Genomic DNA, 20,858 nt, shown 5'->3' with positions numbered 1-20,858 from the left:
TGAGGTGCACACCTGGGTGCAATAATGGTTCTATAGGCAAGCGCAGATATTTTTCCATGAATGCATTGAACATGTAGTCTCACCGTGGGATAAATGTATTAACAGTTGTGAGGATTACTGTGAAACAATAAACAGTTTACCTAACATTATTATGAAAATGATAAATTTCTACTCACTGTAAGGCTGACACATTGAGTTGGCTAAAGCCCTTTTCTGAAAAGAAAACACACACATTCACACAAGAAAGCACACCTCATGCACACATGACTGCTATCTCCAGCTGCTCCAGAGTTCCCAGAGATAGTGGTCATGCGTGCGTGAGGTGAGGTGTGCGTGCTTATGTGAATATGTATGTGTGTGTGTGTGTGTGTGTGTGTGTGTGTGTGTGTGTGTGTTTCATTTCTGAAGAAGACTTTAGCCAAAAGCTCAATGTGTAACATTCATTTCATTATGTCTGGCTGTGAATCAACGTGTCATCTTTACAGTGTGCAATACCTCCTTTTCATAATATTGTTGATATTTCAACCTGGAGTTTCCGTACATCTGGTTTTCATTTGACTTCCTCTTATATACAAGACACACCTGTCATATCCTCCAGCGACTCTCCATAGCTCCTATTCCTTTACCACCCAGGACCATGCTCATCACTGCTGATGCCACTTCTTTCTGCACTAACATCCCCAATGTCCATGGCATTGGGGTCAGTTGGGCATTGGGATCATCATGATCAACTGTATCATCACCTACAGTTATTTATCCTTTGAAGGTAGCACCTAGAAACAAACAAAAAAATGACTCTGAACACTATGGGACTTAACATCTATGGTCATCAGTCCCCTAGAACTTAGAACTACTTAAACCTAACTAACCTAAGGACAGCACACAACACCCAGCCATCACGAGGCAGAGAAAATCCCTGACCCCGCCGGGAATCGAACCCGGGAACCCGGGCGTGGGAAGCGAGAACGCTACCGCACGACCACGAGATGCGGGCTAGAAACAAACACATGGTACAGAAATGGGAACCTGCACAGCACCATCCTATGCCAAACTATTCATGGGCCATTTGGAGGAATCCTTCCTAACCACCCAAAAACTCAAACCCCTCATTTGGTTCAGATTCAGTGATGACAACTTCATTATCTTCATCAACAGTCAGGACACCCTACCCACATTCCTCCAGAATCGCATCACCTTCTTCCTTATTCACTTCGTGTGGTCCTCTCCAACCCAACAACCTCGATTTCGACCTCCACCTCATGGACGGCTACATCAGTACCTCCATCCACATCAAACCTACCAACTATCAACAATACCTCCACTTCAATGGCTGTCACCCATTCCATACCGACGAGTCCCCTACACACAGCCTAGCCACTTGTGGTCGTTGCATCTGCAGTGACAAGCAGACCCTCTTCAAAAATGCCAGTGGTCTCACTGAGACATTCACAGGCTGAAATTTTCCTCCCAACCTTGTCCAAAAACAAATCTCCCATAACTTCACTTTCCAGTCACCTAACTCCTCCCACACACCGAATGTCTGGCAACTGAGGAGCACACCTCTTGTGACTCAGTACCACCCAGGACTGGAGTAACTTAATCACATTCTCTGCAGGGTTTCGACTACCTCTTGTCATGCCCTGCAATGAGGAATATTGTATCCCGTGTCCTCGCGACTTCTCCCACAGTGGTATTCTGCCACCAATCAACCCTATGCAATATTCTTGCCCGTCCTTACTCCACACCTGCTCCCAAGCCCTTGTCTCATGGTTCATATTGCTGTAAGAGATATAGCACAAGACCTGTACCACACATCATCCCACTACCTGCTACTCTAGTCATTTCACAGGAATCTTCTATCCCATCAAAGGCTTTCAGTCAACCCTTCTCCAGTTATTGTTTTGTCATTTGATAAATGGACAGCAGCCATGTGATCTACTGTGGACCTTGCTACATGGGCATGATAACTAACAAGCTGTCTGGCCACTTGAATGACCACTGCCAAACTATGGCCAAGAGGCAGCTGGATGACCCAGTTGCTGAACATGCTGCTCAACTTGATATGCTTCACTTCAGTGACTGCTTCACAGCTTGTGCCATCTGGATCCTCTCTACCAACACCAGCTTTTCTGAATTGCACACATGGGAACTCTCTCTCCAACTTGTCTTTCATTCCTGTATCACCTCTGGCCTCAACCTTCACTAGTCCCTGTCCTCCACCAAGCTGTCCCATTGCGCATTCCCACTCCAGCACTATATGTTCCCTTCACTCCACCAATGCATCTAATAATTTTTTCTCCCTCTCTACGTTTCTCTTCTTTCCTCTCCCTGCAATATCCCGATTCTGCACCAAGCAGCCCTGTCCTGTCCCCACCATGTCCATGCACACACCAGCAAGTGCCACAACATCCTACCCCTACCCTGCTATCCCTCCCCTCCCCACCCCATAAATTCTCTTTAACTCCACCACTCTCCCATTACTGTTCCTCACTTCAAATCCAGTTGCAGTCACACCCCAGCAGTTGAGGATAATAGCCGTGTGTGTGTGTGTGTGTGTGTGTGTGTGTGTGTGTGAGTTGTTTTTGTGTAAATTTCCTATTTCGGAAGAAGGACTTTTTGTCTGAATGCTCGAATGTTTATCAGTCTTTTCATTGTACCTGCCACTCTTTTCACTGTGCCTGTTTGCAACTCAGTGCTTCTTCTATGTGATGAGTAGAAATATATTTTTCCATCAAAAAAAGTAATTGCTATTTGACAAGCCTGACATACATAATTAAATACTGTGAAAGACCAAAAAATTGAATGTGCGTGTGTCCATTTATCAAATGACAAAACAATAACTGGAGAAGGGTTGACTGAAAAATGAGTTAAATGGTGAATGTTTAATCCTTCCTTAAAAAAAAAAGAAAAAAAGTAGTTAGGTGATAACTACAAAGTAAAACAGAAAGTAGAAAGTATGCATCATATGAGACGTGTTCAAAAAGAAACTGAACTTTTGAAATAGTGCACCAAATGGCAGAGGGAGCACACTGTGGCTGCAGAGCTCATGTAGCGGCAGGTTTACAAATGAACTGCCATTAGCCTCATTTCACTGTGACCATTAGTTGCCAAGCTCAACGAAACTCATGTATGAGCTGTTCATTGGATTAGTGACACAGTGACAATGAAAGAGCTTGAAGAACAACGTGTTCATGTGAAATTTTGCTACAGACTTGGCAAAACATTTGATTTCTTAAGCAGTTGTTGCAGTGGGTGGCCAAAGGGTCTGCTTGTTCAAAAACAGCATGCATGAGTTGGTTGGTTTTTTTTTTTTTTTTTTTTTTTTTTTTTTTTTTTTTTTTTTTTTTCTTCCCCCCCCCCCCCCCCCTTTCCTCAAAGGCATTGTCCATCAGGGGTTTGTAACACCTGGTCAGGTGGTAAACAAGGAGATCTACAAGTGAATTTTAGTCAGTTTGAGTGATCCTGTGTGCAGGAAGAGGCCTGAAGTGTGGAAAAACTAGTCTTGGATGTTGCCTCATGACAATGCGTCAGCTCACACATCACTCCTTATTCGCAGCTCTTTAGCCATCACATTTCCATTGTACACCATCTACAATATTCTCTGTACATAGCCCCAGCAGACTTTTTCATGTTTCCCAAACTTAAAACCATGTTGACAGGACATCTTTTCCAAACCATAGAGGAGATTCAGGACAGTGCGACAAGAGATCTGTGTGCCATCCCACAAAATGCATTCCAGAAGGCTTTCCAAAAGTGGAAGAAATGATAGGAACAATGTATTGCCCATATAGGGGACTATTTTGAGGGGTACAGTGCGTAAAATGTTATACAGTTAGCAATAGAGGTATTATAACAGAAGTTCAGTTTTATTTTGAACAAACCTCGTACAATTAGTCAAAAAAAAAAAAAAAAAAATTAACAAATCAAATGTGAGGGAAAGGAAGTGGATGTGCAATTAAGTGAGAAGTAACGAGTGGTTAAAAAGCCTGATGTGGAGTTGATGACTAATGACAAAGCACATATTTCAGTTACTGGCAAAATGTATGTAACTGTGGGGCCAATTATCTGTGAGAACACACATTTGTTTTACCATTCATGTCATATGGATTAGCTCTTCAAACACTAGTTTTCTAAACCAACCTGGATTTTCCATTGTGAAGTTCTTCTAAACCCTTAATGATGTGGGCCGGCTCTCCATAATTTATGTTCATTTCATCGTTTGCGTAGTCTCATTATAAATTTTGTTTCATCTCCGCCTCCTCTTTTGTGCTCTTCTTCATTCACTTTCCATTTCTTTGTCCATTGGTTATTAATCAAATATTACTTTTGATTCATTTACTGCAACATTTCTCTCACTTTATCAGTATTCTCTGCTAAACTTTCTACTGATGGATGAACTACTTCATGTTTTGAGAATTATGCACATACCCTCTGTGTTCTTAAATGAATGATTTGGCTGTACAACCCCTGCACCATTTGTTATTGGTTCAGTAATCCTGTTTCACTTATTTTTTAATGGAGAAATCTCATTAAAGTGGATAGATTTGTTCTAAAAGCAGGAAACTCTGTTGATAATGGACCTTCTAATGACACAGTTAAATGTATTCTGTTTGATCTAAAGTATGTTGCAAATGGATCTATGCAGGCACACCCAACAAGTGGAAGCCTGCATTGTGGGGGAGCCAAGGTCAGTGTGTCCCAGAGCACTGGGTGGTTCTGACCTCAGAGCACCTGATGAGCGGATGAGTGAGGTCCAAGCCCAGGGTCCTAGCCAAGTTCAAGCTCCTGCACAGGGGCAGATGCAAATGCAGGAGCAAGTGTTCCACATCCCAGTGCGGTCTTTTGTCCGGGCAATGTACCGTTATCGAATTCCTACTATAAGGCCTCTCACTGTAAGTATTTCTACGCAGAACAACTTTTATATCTTAACTTTTTGTGATGGTTATATTAACATATTTTATCTGCATATCAATATCCACACCTGGATTTAAAATATTTACACCCTACAAACCAGTGTAAACTTTTAAGTGAAAGTAATTTTTATTGCAGCATACAGGGTGCTTGCGGTATAATTGCAGATATTATAACCATTGGTACCTTAATATAAACCCACCTCATTGTGTTAGTTGTTTTTTCTCTGTGTCTAACAGTCTTACAGCAATCACGTCACATAACTTACCACCTAATGTTTGCTGCACAGTTGTAATTGCACCACTAAGTGGACTACACCTGTCAGTATGGACTAACCATTCATGTCCATACATCCACCTTCAATACCTGGCCTGCTGCCCAGTGGTAAAAAAACATTAATGGATTGCTCTTGTCACTAGTACTTGGAGGTGCTAACCAACCTAAAACCATAATAACTACATTTATTATTCTGCAAATTAAGTAAATACTTAATTAATGTTGATCAGTACACTTCTTGTGCCACCAATAAAAGTATCTACACTTTTACCTCTAACATCCTGTATATTAAGTGTTGTTTCTGATTCATTAAAAATAGAGAGTGAGAATTAGTAGTAGTAGTAGTAGTAGTAGTAGTAGTAAGCAAACATTATATTCAGTAAGAAATGTAAACATGAGAATTGTTTCTGAAGTAGGCTTTGATAGGTTGAGTATAGGTCTGTTGACACATATTACAAAATATTATCCCAGCTTACTGACATCAGTATCTTCCTTTTTAGTCAACTTAAGTTGACTTGTACCCAATAATTATAGTATATTATCTCCCAGTGTTCATAAACTGATCAACATTTAACTGGTGTGTCTTGAGCATTAGAGTGCACTGTTGTGTACGATCTCATTGACTTCCTTGATACTGTAAATTTAATGCCAAACATCAGTTTGCACTTCAAAAGTGTTGAGAGTGCAATTTTAATCATTATATCTGTGATTTATGTAAAATAACTTCAAAAATAAAAAAGGACACTTGCTATTGTCATTATTCTGTGCTCAGTTATCTCCAGCTATTTTTCAATTTAACAAAACCAACTAATAATAGTCTTTAACATTTTGTGAGTGTTATTTAAGGGTGAGAAACTGAAAATTTGTCAAAAATCACTGAGCCAAGACAATTGCATTAATTCCAACAATCAGTGAACTAAAACATGTCAGAGACAAAAGTGACTTGTCCACTTTCACGCTACTTAGGATAAATGAGGTGTTTGATATTGTATTACTTACAAAAATTACAACTTCAACTATATTACGTTAATAGAAATTCCAGAGTGGAAACAACAAACAGAAATTGGGGACTACAACTTAAAGGTACTTGATGGCCACCCAAAAGATGTCCAGGTTTCCAAGTTACAGTATCCCCTCTTTTTCAGTAGAAGCCCTTATTCTTTCTTACAAGCTGAGACAAGTAAACATGCATTTTTATGGAGACATTAATTGTTTACTAGTGACAGCCAAAGCAGACGGTTTGGGGAAGTATAGGACTGGATCAGCAAGGAAGGGGAAGACATGTGGGGTAGAGATGGAATAGCCAAATTTTGGAATGCAGGAGAGGTGATATATGACAAATGGGGTGGAAAATGAAAGGAGGTAAAAGAGTAATGGCAACAGACTGGCTGAGGTTGGGGTCTCATGGAAGTTAAACAAAGGATATGTGAGAGAGTGGGATGTCCTGAACAGGTAGTTTTTACCTGCTGGCTTTGGAAAGAACATCCAAACTGCAGCAGTGTTGAAGCATAAATTAAAGTTATTGTTCTTGTGATGTGCAGCAAGTTAGGCACTAAGGTGTTGAATTTGCAGGTAGCAAAAGTTTAGTAGTGGCTGTTCGTGTCCACATGCAGCTGATTAGTTGTAATACCCACATAGAATACAGTACAGTAATTTCAGCGTAGTTGCTATATTAATACCTGGCTGCTTTCACACATAGCCTTGCCTTTGCACTGGGTACAGCTGTACGATGTGGTGGGTGGGTATATGGGACAAGTTTTGGACTTGTGTCCTCCAAAAGAGGATGGCCTGCGGGGTGCAGGACTGGTAAAAGAAGTAGCATATAGATGAATTGTAATATTGCATTAATAAGGATTTGATACAATTTATAAAAGCCTGGGTATTAAAAGAAATACTGGTTGGTGACAAGTTAGCAGTGGTGATGGGTTTGTTGGTATCCACTTGGCAGCTCTGTGGATTTGTTTACAGATTTGCCCTCCAAAACAGATAGAGTTCTACAGTAGAAAGACCATGGACTTCAGGGATTCAGGTGTAGAGAAGTGTAACATGAACAATAACAAGAAACTAGTAATGGTAAAAGAAACACAGTGTATGGAATGATTTGTCTGATGTGTAGTTACAGAGACTGTAAATAATTGTGTGAGATTTTAGAAGGTCTTTCTGTGAGGATCTAGTAACCAACCATGATAGGAGGCAAAGCAATGGAGTTGGATATGTGGATCTTGAACTCAGTGGGAAGGGATCTGGGGAAGTAATGTTAAGCTAAGTTGGAAACGATGATTTTCCGTAAAATTATCTTGTATTGATGATAGGAGGAAGGAAGGCATACGGTTGGGAGGAGGTGTATAGCAATACTGACCTGATTGTTACAGTCTTTTCTTCGGCAGCATCACTCTTGGTCCTGTTGAAGCTGAAAGTCTTATTTGAGTGTGGGATGACATTTGCTTGGAAATGGACATGGCCCATAATTTAGATTGTACTGACACATACATTTATTCTTCACTAAATTCAGTTATTAATAACAGTGACCAATTCTTCAACAACAAAAATGTATTAGTGCGCTGAACTAGCTCAGCACCTGCATTACCTAATAACAGACCAATGGTGATGTTAATTGTTTTATTGTGGCAGAAAACACAATACACATTTAGACAAAAAGATCACAGTTCACAGTTAGTACTATCCTGTAGTAGTTCACCAAGGAAAAATACATTGTGGTACTTCAATTAATTCAGTCCATAATGAACTTACCCATGTCTAACAACCAATCATTACGATGACGGTGTCCTTCCACATCTCTTGCTAATCACAACACAGTTCAGTTAAAACTGTTCATTACCTTGAGTTACTGTAATACTCAGTCTTCAGACATTAATATTAATGAGTCTCACAGTTGCCAGTGCAGTTATTTTGTGTACAAAATGTGCATGATTGTGGCATGAGCCAACACTGAGAGTGCACCTGAAATAGGTCTTATTTGTGGGGCTTTGAATCATAGAGTGCTGATTGTGGATGACATCCAACTACTTATAGATGGGCATAAGAAAAGACTATTATTTCATGAATTACATTGGGCTTTGAAAATTGACTAGGTTGGATTTTGCTATTTCGGATGAACTATCAGAACTAATGCAATTTCGGCATATAGAAAATGTAGAAATTTAGAAAAATACATAGAGACTATTGTTCTTATACAGTGTGAATCTCCTTGTTTACTGTATAAGTGCCATATTGCAAATTGAGGTAAATTACATGAAGTTATAATTAGTGAGTTAATTAATAAGTGCTATATGTTACATTGAACAGAAAAATTATGGTAACAAAAGTATGTAGTCAAAAATTAGAATCAAAAGTGGCTGGGGCAAAAGCTCTGATAAACATTGGTAGTGGCTCAGAACTTCAAATTTAATTATATCAGAATATAACTAGTTTCAGGTAATTTAAAATACATTATTGGAAGTCAGAAAAGTTAGCTTGCAAAAGGTGTAGGTTTTGATTTTGCAAATTAGCTCATAAGTTTTCATGGTGTGGACTGTAGTACTAATGTCAGTTAATTATAGCTTCAAATTGTGAGTTCACTAATGAAAACTAATTACAGCAATGTAAACAGAACAACCAAAATGATAACCTGAACAGTAAAGTCAAGTGAAATTAGATCTAATTAAAATCTTGAAACTTTCATGTATGAGTCACATGCCAATAGATAAATTATTGAAAATAAGATAAAAACTAGCAAAAAATTTGATTATTGAAGGGAGTAGACAAAACATAATGGATGAAAAGAATCCACCTTACTGTGTCACCTGTTGTAACTGGATTACACAAGACTCAGTGTGGCTTTTCCGCTGACTGTGGTCAATAGTGTGTGGGTAGAAAAGATGCTTTCACTGAAAGGAATGAGTAAAGGAAAATATGTCCTTTCATGTCCAACAATAGTTAAATTTGGGTTTGTGACAAGGTGAGGCCTTTTAAGTGGACCAAAACTACAGCAGAAATGAGTTTCTTAGAAAAAAGCTAAAAGCAGAGGCAGTCGAGTCTTGTAGTTATGTAGGACCAAGGTGGTGAGGGCTATGAATTATGCTGGCAGAAAAAAAATTAGTGCACCTCGAAAGACAACATTGATTTTGATCTAGTGACAGCATATGCCACCAGGGGAATGTACTGATAACGGTTTCAATGTCATCTGCCAACAGACATGCTATCAGCTATGCAGTGGCATAGTTACCAGAGTGCCATCAATGTCTACCCTTTAACAGGGAATACTCACAGCCAGAGGGTTTAAACATGGGAAGCAAACAGGCAACCATGCCATGGAGATGCACTTGTGCTTCCTACAGCCAACAGAGTGAGTTTGAAAGGGGTCTGACTGAAGCCTTCTAAGTGGCAGCACGGTCCTTTCAGAGAAATGCCACAGAAGTTGGATGTGCTGCATCTGTTGTGCTATGATGCTAATATCAGTGAACAAGTGAATATTCTCACACCCATAGACAATGGTCTGGATGTCCACTCAGCACAGACACCCATCAGGATTGTTGTGTTGTAATGGCACCAATGACAGATTGTACAGCTACCACAGCACAGATAAGAGGGCTTGTGAACCCAGACTTGTCAGCAACATGAACTGTTGTGAAATGATTATAATAATGGAACGACAGGCATGCACCCCTCTTGCCAGTCTTCCACTAACGCCACAGCTTCAATGTGCATCATTCAACTGATACAATCTGAGGATAACTTTGAAGATGCAGTGGTGTGCTGTGGTCTTCAGCAATGAAACCAGATTCTTCCTGCTTGCAAGTGATGGTCATGTGTGCATATGATGTTGACCTGGCGAGCGCTGTACTATGGAACTAGAGAAAGATGGTTGCCTTCCATTCCTGGATGTTTTGGTTAAACGGAAGAGTGATGGCTTGGTGGGACATTCTGTTTATCATAAGCCCACTCACACTGATTTGTACTTCATTCTTCAAGTTGCCACCATCATCCCGAAGTATGAGTGTGCCTAAAACCCTTGTGCCATCATCATCCCAAACTATGAGTGTGCCTAAAACCCTTGTGCACATGGCACATACAGTGTCAGATGCAGAGAATTTGCCTACGGAACTTGCACATTTAAGAACGGTGTTCAGAGACAATGGATACTCGACCCAGCAAATTAACAGGGCCTTCCCAAATAAAGCCAGGAACTGGGAAGTGGATAAAGAGGAGAACGCGCCAACCAAGTCCCTAGGTTTTCTTCCCTTCGTTGGAAATACCTCCTTCAAAATAGTGAGGATTCTTAATCATTTTCATGTGAAAGTGGTTTTTCGTCCACCTCCTAAGATTTCAGATCTGCTGGGATTGGTGAAGGTTGATTTGTTACTGTGGAAGGCGGGAATTTATATGTTGTGTCGGTATCTGGGCCGACACCGTGAAGTTGAGATGGCTGAAAAGGCAAGCTAGACTAACGCAGATGGGCGTGAAGTACTGGAACAGGATACGTAATTAATGTTAGGAAGAAAAGTACGGAGCAGGTTTAATACTTAACTTTACTCAATCATGGTGGTACATCGATCTTGACGATACACAGGAGACTTTAAGTACAATCACTGTATGGCTAATGGCGCCTTGCTAGTTCGTAGCCATTAACTTAGCTGATGGCTATTCTGTCTCTCGGCTAATGAGAGAGAAAGGCTTCGTACATCTGGTCGGTAGCTAGGTTCTCGTACAACTGGGGCGAGTGCTCTCTCGTATCACGAGACCTGCCTTGGTGGTGGCGCTAGGTCTGCGATTACACAGTGGCGACACGCGGGTCCGACATGTACTAAATGGACCGCGGCCGATTTAAGCTACCACCTAGCAAGTGTGGTGTCTGGCGGTGACACCACATTATAAAATACCATATCAATGTGGTATGGCGTGTATAGGACATACAACGCATATAGTGGAAGAGCGTTGTATGGAACATGAACGTTGCACTTGCCTACTTCAACCTAGTAGCAGTTGCTGAACACTGTAATTCCAACGGAAATTTAATGGAGTATGACAAAACTTCGATTCTGGCCACAGCAACAACCTTTTGGGACTCCATTATCAAATAATCTGCTGAAATACACGTTGCGGAAAATCTAATGAACCGTGATAGTGGTTACCAACTGAATAACGTGTGGAATCCTGTCATCTCCAAAATTTGCTTGAGAAGAAGACGCCAGAAGACTTCGATAGCTTCAGCCAGCGACAATACCAATGGCAGCTGAGTCTTGCAGTTCCACCAGCAAGGGCACTGCCACTGGACAGTGTGGTACTTCTGCCTCCGCGACTTAAACGCATGCGCAGCAGTACCATCAGCACACTATATAAGACGGAGAGGGAAACATCTTTGTCAGTCCTCATTTGGCTCACCTGAAGATGGCTGGCAGTTGTCCAGCTGCAATATCGTGGAATGAAGTTTACAACGACCAGCTGCAATCCCAAAATCTCTTTGAACAGGCAAATTATTTACAACTGAAGTGGAATTTTTAGTCCAGCAACAATAATTTGTAGACAGCAGTTACCAGGAGGCATTGTTGACTGAAGATGACCACTATGAGGCAGTTCTTCAATGTTTTATGCCTCACAATAGAGGTTGAGTGTTTGAATGACACTGCTGTGGTGTACATCAATTTGGTGGGAAACTTCCTGTCCTGACAATCCTTCTTGCCATATGGTGACAATGCTCACATGCAGTCTACACTTGAAATGATTCTTGAAACCATATTGACTGACTTAATCTGTGTTCACAAGTGCATTATCCTGGTTAGGTTAGGTTAGTGGTGTTTAACGTCCCGTCGACAACGAGGTCATTAGAGACGGAGCGCAAGCTCGGGTTAGGGAAGGATGGGGAAGGAAATCGGCCGTGCCCTTTCAACGGAACCATCCCGGCATTTGCCTGAAACGATTTAGGGAAATCACGGAAAACCTAAATCAGGATGGCCAGAGACGGGATTGAACCGTCGTCCTCCCGAATGCGAGTCCAGTGTGCTAACCACTGCGCCACCTCGCTCGTTGCATTATCCTGTTTATGATTGGAAACGTAGTGTGAGCCAGTGAGGATGCAGGTTTACTTTTACCTCCAGTACACTGGTGACAGTCTGTGGCGGATTCCTGTGGTTGAAATAGTATTAAGAAAGAGGTATCCAGTCAAAAAGGCACGAAGTATGTAAGTCACGAGGATGGTGCAAAATATTTGTTGGGCAATTTCTATAATATTCATGATCCTTTCACAGCTATTACAAAAGATATTATGTATTTAGTGTCTTTAATGTCTTACGTATACCCTTGAATAACATTCAAACTTCATGTAATATCTCTATTTCACCTACATGTTTATAGGCCGCTGAGTAATCCGTGTATGCCAAAAACCATATTGCATTCAACTGGAAACAAATGCATTTCTCATTAACATTAGTATGATTTTAGGTTTTCCTGGTACAGGGAAATGTTGAATATTTCTCAAGTATTCAGCTGGATGGTATCACCCAGAAGGTATAATATTTTGGTGAGCTGACTTCTTGCCATCTTCCTGATGACTGATCGATTTCTGCCAGGAGCCGCCTTTGTATTCAGTGTCCCCTGCTCCCTGCAACCTCCAGCCGGATGCTTCTGGGCACTGATCTAGTGCGGTGGTGGGGAAAGCATGAGATTGGGGGTCGATCCAGGATCATCAGTAGCAGCATCACAGCCAGCATCAGACATGGGTCTCTGCTGGCGTGGCAACGAGTGACGTCATCTTCTTCTCCTTCTGCCCCCCCCCCTCCCCACACACACACACACACACACACACACACACACACACACACACACACACACACACACACACTCTTTTTTTTTTTTTCCCCAGTCAAAGAATGGTTTGATTCAACCCTCCATGAATTATTCCTCTCCTGTGCCTAGCACTTGCAACCTACATCGTCAGTTATTTGCTGGACATATTCCAGTCTCTGTCGTCCTCTACAGTTTTTTTACCCTCTACAAGTTATTCCCTGTATTAACTGACATCATACCATCTTGTCCCTTCTTCTTGCATGTATTTGCCATGTATTCCTTTCCTCTTTGATTCTGCACAGAATCTCCTCATTCCTTACCTTATCAGTCTACCTAATTTTCTACATTCTTCTGTAGCACCACATCTCAAATGCTTTGACTCTCTTCTGTTCCAGTTTTCCCATAGTCCATGTTTCACTACCATACAATGCTGTGCTCCAAACACACATTCTCAGAAATTTCTTTCTCAAATTAAGGCTATGTTTGATACTAACAGATTTCTCTTGGCCAGGAATGCCCTTTTTGCCATTGCCAGTCTGATGTCCTCCTTGCTCCGTCTGTCATTGGTTATTTTGCTGCGTAGTTAGCAGAACTCCTTAACTTCCCTTCCTTTGTGACCATCAGTCCTGATGTTAAGTTTCTCACTGTTCTCATTTCTGAGACTTCTTATTACTTCCATCTTTCTTTGATTTACTCTCAGTCCATATTCTGTACTTGTTAGACTGTTCATTCCATTCAGCAGATCCTGTAACTCTTCTTCACTTTCACGGAGGATAGCAATGTCTTCATGAATATGATCATTGATATCCTTACTCCTTGTATTTTAATTCCACTCTTGAAGCTTTCTTTTTATTATTATTCTTTTATTTCCATCACTGCTTCTTCAGTGTATAGATTGAACTGTAGGAGTGAAAGAGTACATCCCTATCTTACATCCTTTTTAATCTGATCAATTCGTTTTTGGTCTTCTACTCTTATTGTTCCTTCCTCAGACTTGTACATATTGTATATTACCCATGTCTCGCTACAGCTTAACCCTATTTTTCTCAGAATTTTGAACATCTTGCACCATTTGACATTGTCAAATGTTTTTTCCAGGTCAACAAATCCTATGAACATGTCTTGACTTTCTTTAGCCTTGCTTCCACTATCAGACACAACATCAGAACTGCCTCTCTGGTGCCTTTACCTTTCCTAAAATCAAAATGATCATAATCTAACACATCCTCAATTTTCTTTTCCATTCATCTGTAAATTATTCTTGTCAGCAGCATGAATGCATGAACTGTTAAACTGACTGTGTGATAATTTTCATGACCGTCAGCTCTTGGAGTCTTTGGAGCAGTATGAAAGATATTCTTCTGAAAGTCAGATGGTATATCGACAGATTCATACATTCTGCTTACCAATGTGAATAGTTGTTTTGTCGCCACTTCCTCCATTGACTTGAGAAATTCAGATGGTTTATTATCTGTCCCTTCTGCTTTATTTGATCTTAAGTCTTCCAAAGCCCTTTTAAATTCTTATTCCAATACTGGATCCCCTATCTCTTCTATATCAACTCCTGCTTCTTCCTCTATCACATTAGGCAAGTCTTCCCATCATAGAGATCTTCAATGTACTCTTTCCACCTATCCTCTCTTTCCTCTGCATTTAACAGTGGAATTCCCATTGCACTCCTGATGTTATCACCCTTGCTTTTAATTTTACCAAAGGTGTTTTGTTGTTTCTATATGCTGACTCAGTCCTTCAGACAATCATTTCTTTTTCATTTCTTCGCGTTTTTCATGCAACCATTTTGTCTTAGCTTCCCTGCACTTACTATTTATTTTGTTCCTAAGTGACTTTTATTTCTGTATTCCTGAATGTCTCCAACATTTTGTACTTCAAAAATGGCTCTGAGCACTATGGGACTTAACATCTGTGGTCATCAGTCCCCTAGAACTTAGAACTACTTAAACCTAACTAACCTAAGGACATCACACACATCCATGCCCGAGGCAGGATTCGAACCTGCGACCGTAGCGGTCACGCGGTTCCAAACTGAAGTGCTTAGAACCGCACGGCCACACCGACCAGCTTTTGTACTTCCTTCTTTCATCGATCAACTGAAGTATTTTTTCTGTTGCCCATAGTTTCTCTGGTGTTACCTTCTTTGTTCGTATGTTTGTCTTTCTGACGTCTGTGATTGCCCTTTATAGAGATGTCTGTTCTTCTTCAACGGAACTGCCTTCTGAGCTATTCCTTATCGCAGCATCTATAGCCTTAGAGTACTTCAGGTATATGTCTTCATTCGTTACCACTTCCATATTCCGTTTCTCTGTATATAGATTCATCCTGACTAGTCTCTTGAACTACATCACTACTAAAATGTGATCTGAGTCTACATCAGCTCCTGGCTACACCTTTGTCTTATTCTGTTGTTATGATGGGAGTGGATTTGCATGCAGCTTGCTGCCGAGCTTTGATCACGCTCAAGGCTGGGTCCGAGGCCTTGCTTAATTGAAAGCCGCTGTCTTTATTTATTAGTCCATCTTGAAGTCAGATCTCTACTGCTTCTTTTAGAATATAATTCCAAAAGGTGTTGGATTGTTACAACAACTTGGTGTTGTAATTCGTGTTACATCCATGGGAGATCCAGTGCTCTACCACAGTGATCTTTGTCGGCCATTCATTGTTTGTGTGGGGTTTATGCTCAGTGCCTCTGTCCTATAACGTCTAGATAGTCTGGCCTACATAAATTTTCTCACACTGGCAAGGGATGTGGTAGATTCTCAGTTTCTGGAGTCCTACATCATTCTTGACTGATCTAGGTCTTAGCTGGTGAGCAGAACACATAAATGATGTTTTGTTTCTGGACTGTTCTTCCAGTTTTTGCTGATATGTTCCCAACAAATGGGAGGATTGTCAATGTAACAGGCTTCTCTTCATCCCCAGCAGATTATAGTCTCAGTTTCTTTGGTCTTAAGGTATATTGTGTCTGGTGGTTGGTGGAATTGTCCATCTGGAGCATGGCCTGTAAGTGCTGCAGTTTGGCCGGTAGATTGTCACAGTCCGAGATTTCATCTGCTCTGTGCATTAGTGTGCGTAGGATACCTCATTGTGAAGGCACATCAAAGCTGGAGGTGTGCTAGTACAAATGTGCATGTATCTGTTTATGGTAGATGCTGTGCCATAGTGTACCATCTGGTCTTTGCTTGAGAAGCACATCCAGAAATGGTTGTTGGTTTTCTTCTATCTCCATCATGAATTTGATGTTCTGGCATAGCAAATTCAGGTGTCACAGGAAGTCTTGTAGATGACATAATCAGTGTGAGCAGATTACAAATGTACTATCTACATATAAAAAAAAAGCACTGTTGACTCAAGGACTAATTCTTCAAATCCCTCCACCTCCGTAGACATTCTGGCCAGCAGTGGTGATAGCAAGCAGCCCAACACTATTCCATCTGCTTGTTCAAAGAAATTTCCATTGAATAAAAAGTAGATGTTGAAGCCTATATCACTAGGGGTATGATAGATACTGCCTACAGAAAAATTAAAGAGAATATCAAGAGCTCAGATGGAAAACAGTCTTAAGCAAAGAAGGGAAAGCAGAAAGATGGAAGGAGAATACAGAGGGTCTATGCAAGGGCAATGTGCTTGAGGGCAATATTGTGGAAATGGAAGAGGACATAGATGAAAATGAAATGGGAGAATTTCACAGAGCATTGAAGGACCTAAGCCGAAACAAGGCCCCGGGAGTAAACAACATTATTTATTGTTGTTAACTTAACAAAAATTAAGAAAGGCAATCACTCACCTATAAATGATTAATGTTCTCATTCCAGTGTTATATTCTATGAGATCTTCAAGAAGTATGTGAGAATTAAACGTAAGATAGTGTTCAAGATCCTTAATATGCTAGGAAAAAATAAATAATTACGTGACACTACTCTGGAGTATATTCAAATAACATCATATATCTAAAAACAAAGATGATGTAACTTATCAAACGAAAGCGTTGGTATGTTGATAGACGTACCAACGCTTTCGTTTGGTAAGTTACATCATCTTTGTTTTTAGATATATTTTTCCCACATGGAATGTTTCCCTCTATTATATTTAAATAATATCATCTATACAATAAGATTTTGAGTAATATAATGAAATATTTTTATTTTCAGAAGCTGTGCACGCGACCAGCTGAAGTCCCTGAACTTACTTTCTTCGAGTACAATTTTGTTTTCTATAGAGATTGTGCTGAGTGATGTACATGGAGCATTTAATACTCAGAGTTGACATACAATTTGTGGTTGGTATGTGGCAATAAAAGAGAATTGTATCGTTGGAAATGAGCTCTAATATGTTACCTATGAACTCCCCTAAGAGTGATATAAGTTGAGTGCTATTTTTCAATTATCTTTTAGCACTGTTACAGTAAAACTAAGTTTCAGTCCCAAAATATAATAAGGAATTGTATACAAGAATGCTGTGTGATATACCTCAGAACTGACACTATACAATTTTTCTTCTTAGAACAATAGCCATGACAACTTTCAGTAAGTAAGTTTTTAAAGAGATAAATAAAGAAAACATATGTGTTCCTGGTGCAATTTTAAACACTCATGGACTACATCAGTACAGTGAAGCTAGAATGCATTAAACTGAGCAGCAACCTGATGTATTCTAGCTGAATTTTATATTTGTGTCATGATCTGTTAGTTGTTAATATAATATCTTATTCATCTTCATAAACTCCATTGTTTACATACACATTACAATGATGTAAATATTTGTAAGACTAAGTAATGTTCTATGTAATGTATAATGTATATTCTCACATTTTTGTAGGTTAGTCTTGAGTTTTTTGGTCTGTCTATCAGATTCAACAATAATATTTTGGAAGCCGAAGCACAGTCTTGTACATGTTTTGCATTAGTTTCCTATACAACAATTTATTCTTCCATTTTTATTTGCTGAAAGTATCTATGTATGCAATATTCTTTTAGTTTTTGAACAGTGCTGATATATTTAGACTGTTATGTCACCATATACCTTCAAACATGGACTTCATTTTGAATCGTATTCATGCCAGGAACATCAATATATGTATGCACCCATTTATTAATATCTGGCATTCATTTTACATAATCAGTTGGACCATTCCATGCAGTGATAAGAATTGGACTGTACATAATGTATTCTAAATATTTTAGGTGAAAGGATTTCCACAGTGATGATAAGAAATATTGTACATATACACATTTGATTAAGTAAGAACATTTTGTTCTATTGTATTGACAAATAACAATTTGGACAAAACCTCTGATGTTCCAAAGTTTAATTTATTGATAGAGAATCAGTGTTTTGAAATGTGCAATAATTCACTTAATTTCGATGTATATAATTCATCATTATCATGAATGTAAATAGTCTTTCCAAGTTGTTGTCTGTGGAAAATCAATTTTTATGGTATACAGAAAATGCCATTAACTTAAGGAATGATGGTTTTCATATGTATAATATTCATTTTGTTGTTATAGACTGGTTCATTGCCCTGTAACTTCAGTTGCTAAAACTACGTAGCAGTTTCTGTATAGATTTATATATGCTATTAATGTAGAAGGGGAATAATTTCTAAAAACTAGTATGTTTTTTAACTTCTTCCTTTAAATCCAAAACCATTTCATTTGTTTTACAGCAGGAGATTTCAGTTCTAATTTGTCTGACATGACATGGGGTTGCATCATGTTTCATGTTGCTAATGGTTCCTCGCTAAAAAAAAAAAAAAGGGGGGGGAGGGAGTCAAATACCCTATTGTAAATGGAAATAAGTGGATGGAGCACCATAGTTGTACTAGTACAAGTATATTAAAAATATTCAAATTAAATCATTAGCATTACCATTAAAACCTGGCAAAACCAGTGTGTCTTGCCAATATGAAATTAATTTACAAAATGATTCAGTTTTTTATAAATAAAAACATACATGGAGACATGAAATATGTAACAATGTCTTTGTAATTGATAATTGTCAACTGTTCATTTTAATACAAGGTGATTTAGCAAAAGAACATTTAATTGCAGACAGAAAACCAATTTACATGAGAAATGTCATACCAGTTATGAAGGAATCATACTGTACTGTGATATTAAAAACTTATACAGCATTTCACCTGAAACTGGAATAAGTGTGTGATTTGCAAACAAAAGAGGAAATTTTAAACTGGTACAAATACTATATACTGAGACTTTTGTTGTTCCTTTTTACTCAGAAAAGCTATTCACAAAAATTTTATTTGAGACTAGAGACCAGCATCTACTTATCAATTTCTGGCAAAGTAAAAACTGGAGGAAGACCGACAGACCCATGAGTAGAATACAAATTAGGAACCCTACGTTCAGAATTATCCGAGCATGTTATCTGTCGGAAGGATATGCAAAATAATACACTCCATCTCCCATTCTATTTGTGAGGCCAGTAAGCCCCACTGCAGTAAGTCCAGTTTTCCCGGTTTTAACACTTGATATGTAGGCGTACTTTATCTAAGTTGTGCTAATATACCATTATTTTTACATCCAATTTTTAACATTAATGTTTCTCTCTCTCTCTCTCTCTCTCTCTCTCTCTCTCTCTCTCTCTCTCTCTGTTTCTCAAATTATTGTCAGAATATAAACAGCCATGAGAAGTATTGACAATATGGTCTCATTTGTTACAGATTATTTATTTTAAGTTTAATATTTCTAGAAGGTACATTGATTCTTTTATTGTACAAGGTCACTAACAATTTTCATTGTTGTGCTAGAATTAGGATTTTGTACATTTTTAGTAATGAGAGATTTGCTATAGTCAGTAGAAGATTTTTTTATATATATATATTCATATATGAAAGTATTCATTTACATGTTTCGCCTTTGGAAGTGCATTTAGCAGATGTCTGAATTTTATCAGTATTCATGTTTATTGTTGATACAAAAATAATCTGTGTCTACTTAAGAATTTCAGCATATTTTGGAAAATTACCAATTCAAAATTTTAAACCCTGCTAACATCAAGGATATGCACTTTACTGAGAGTGCTCTAAATAGCATTCATATTGCCAAAAACAAAGAGAGCTTTCTAGTGAAGCTTTGATATTATAATGTACCAATATGAATTAGTGGACTGTAAATTGTATTAAGCTATCCCTGTTAGACCAAAATTGCAACACAGGATACTAACTGCTGCAAAGTATGTGTAATCTTTTGGCACTCTGTTGTTTATAAAATAAGCAAAAAGGTCTTCATTTGTCAAGTTTTCTTTCAGTTGGATGTATGAACAATGCTATGAATAGTATTCCTCAGTAATTCCCATAGTTACCTGATCAAGTGGAACATCAGTAATGGTCAACCATAATAATATGAATGTACTGTGTGAATTTCCTTAAGCAAAGAACTTTTTATGGGCAAACAGCTCAGAACTCTGTAGTGCTACTTTCATATCAGACAGGAAAAGAATATAACAAATAATTTGAAAAATATAATAAACCATACAAATTATTTTGTATTGGAAAACAGTAAAGTGCAAAATATGGAATTAATGTCTTGTAAATTTAATTAATATAATATAATATTTGTATGGACAACTGTTGTGTAATTATTTCTGTGATACCACATCTTAAGCTTGAATGAATGCTCACCAACACAATGCAAGTATGAAACTAAGGTAAGAATTCTCATCTTGGCAGTAAAATACTTCTTTTTATGTAAAACCAATCACAAATATTCATTATAATCCCTTTTATATCAATGAAATTTTTCTAATACTTTTCCACTGAATACATTTCTGATACAAATTTGTCGAAGGTCTGGACCATATCCATTTATGGTTGCCTTAACATCTTGCTAGGACTTTGTAAATGTTCTCCA

General features: G+C 38.8%; 1 protein-coding gene across 2 annotated transcripts in view; it reads left to right on the top strand.

Annotated features, from left to right (window-relative positions):
• Positions 1-20,575, top strand: part of LOC126418804 (myelin regulatory factor) — a 337,499-nt gene extending 316,924 nt beyond the window's left edge. For both annotated transcript variants that reach the window (XM_050085740.1, XM_050085741.1), the window contains exons 21-22: positions 4,646-4,892; positions 17,136-20,575. In XM_050085740.1, the coding sequence (XP_049941697.1) occupies positions 4,646-4,892; positions 17,136-17,219 (331 nt within the window). In that variant the 3' untranslated portion in view covers positions 17,220-20,575. The remainder of the gene's footprint in view (positions 1-4,645; positions 4,893-17,135) is intronic.
• Positions 20,576-20,858: the final 283 nt, after the last annotated feature.

The sequence above is a fragment of the Schistocerca serialis genome, chromosome 9 (genome assembly GCF_023864345.2).
Source record: "Schistocerca serialis cubense isolate TAMUIC-IGC-003099 chromosome 9, iqSchSeri2.2, whole genome shotgun sequence".
Classification (NCBI taxonomy): Eukaryota; Metazoa; Arthropoda; class Insecta; order Orthoptera; family Acrididae; genus Schistocerca; species Schistocerca serialis.
The sequence above is the reverse complement of the archived record's forward strand: the minus strand, read 5'-3'. Positions and strand labels throughout refer to the sequence as shown.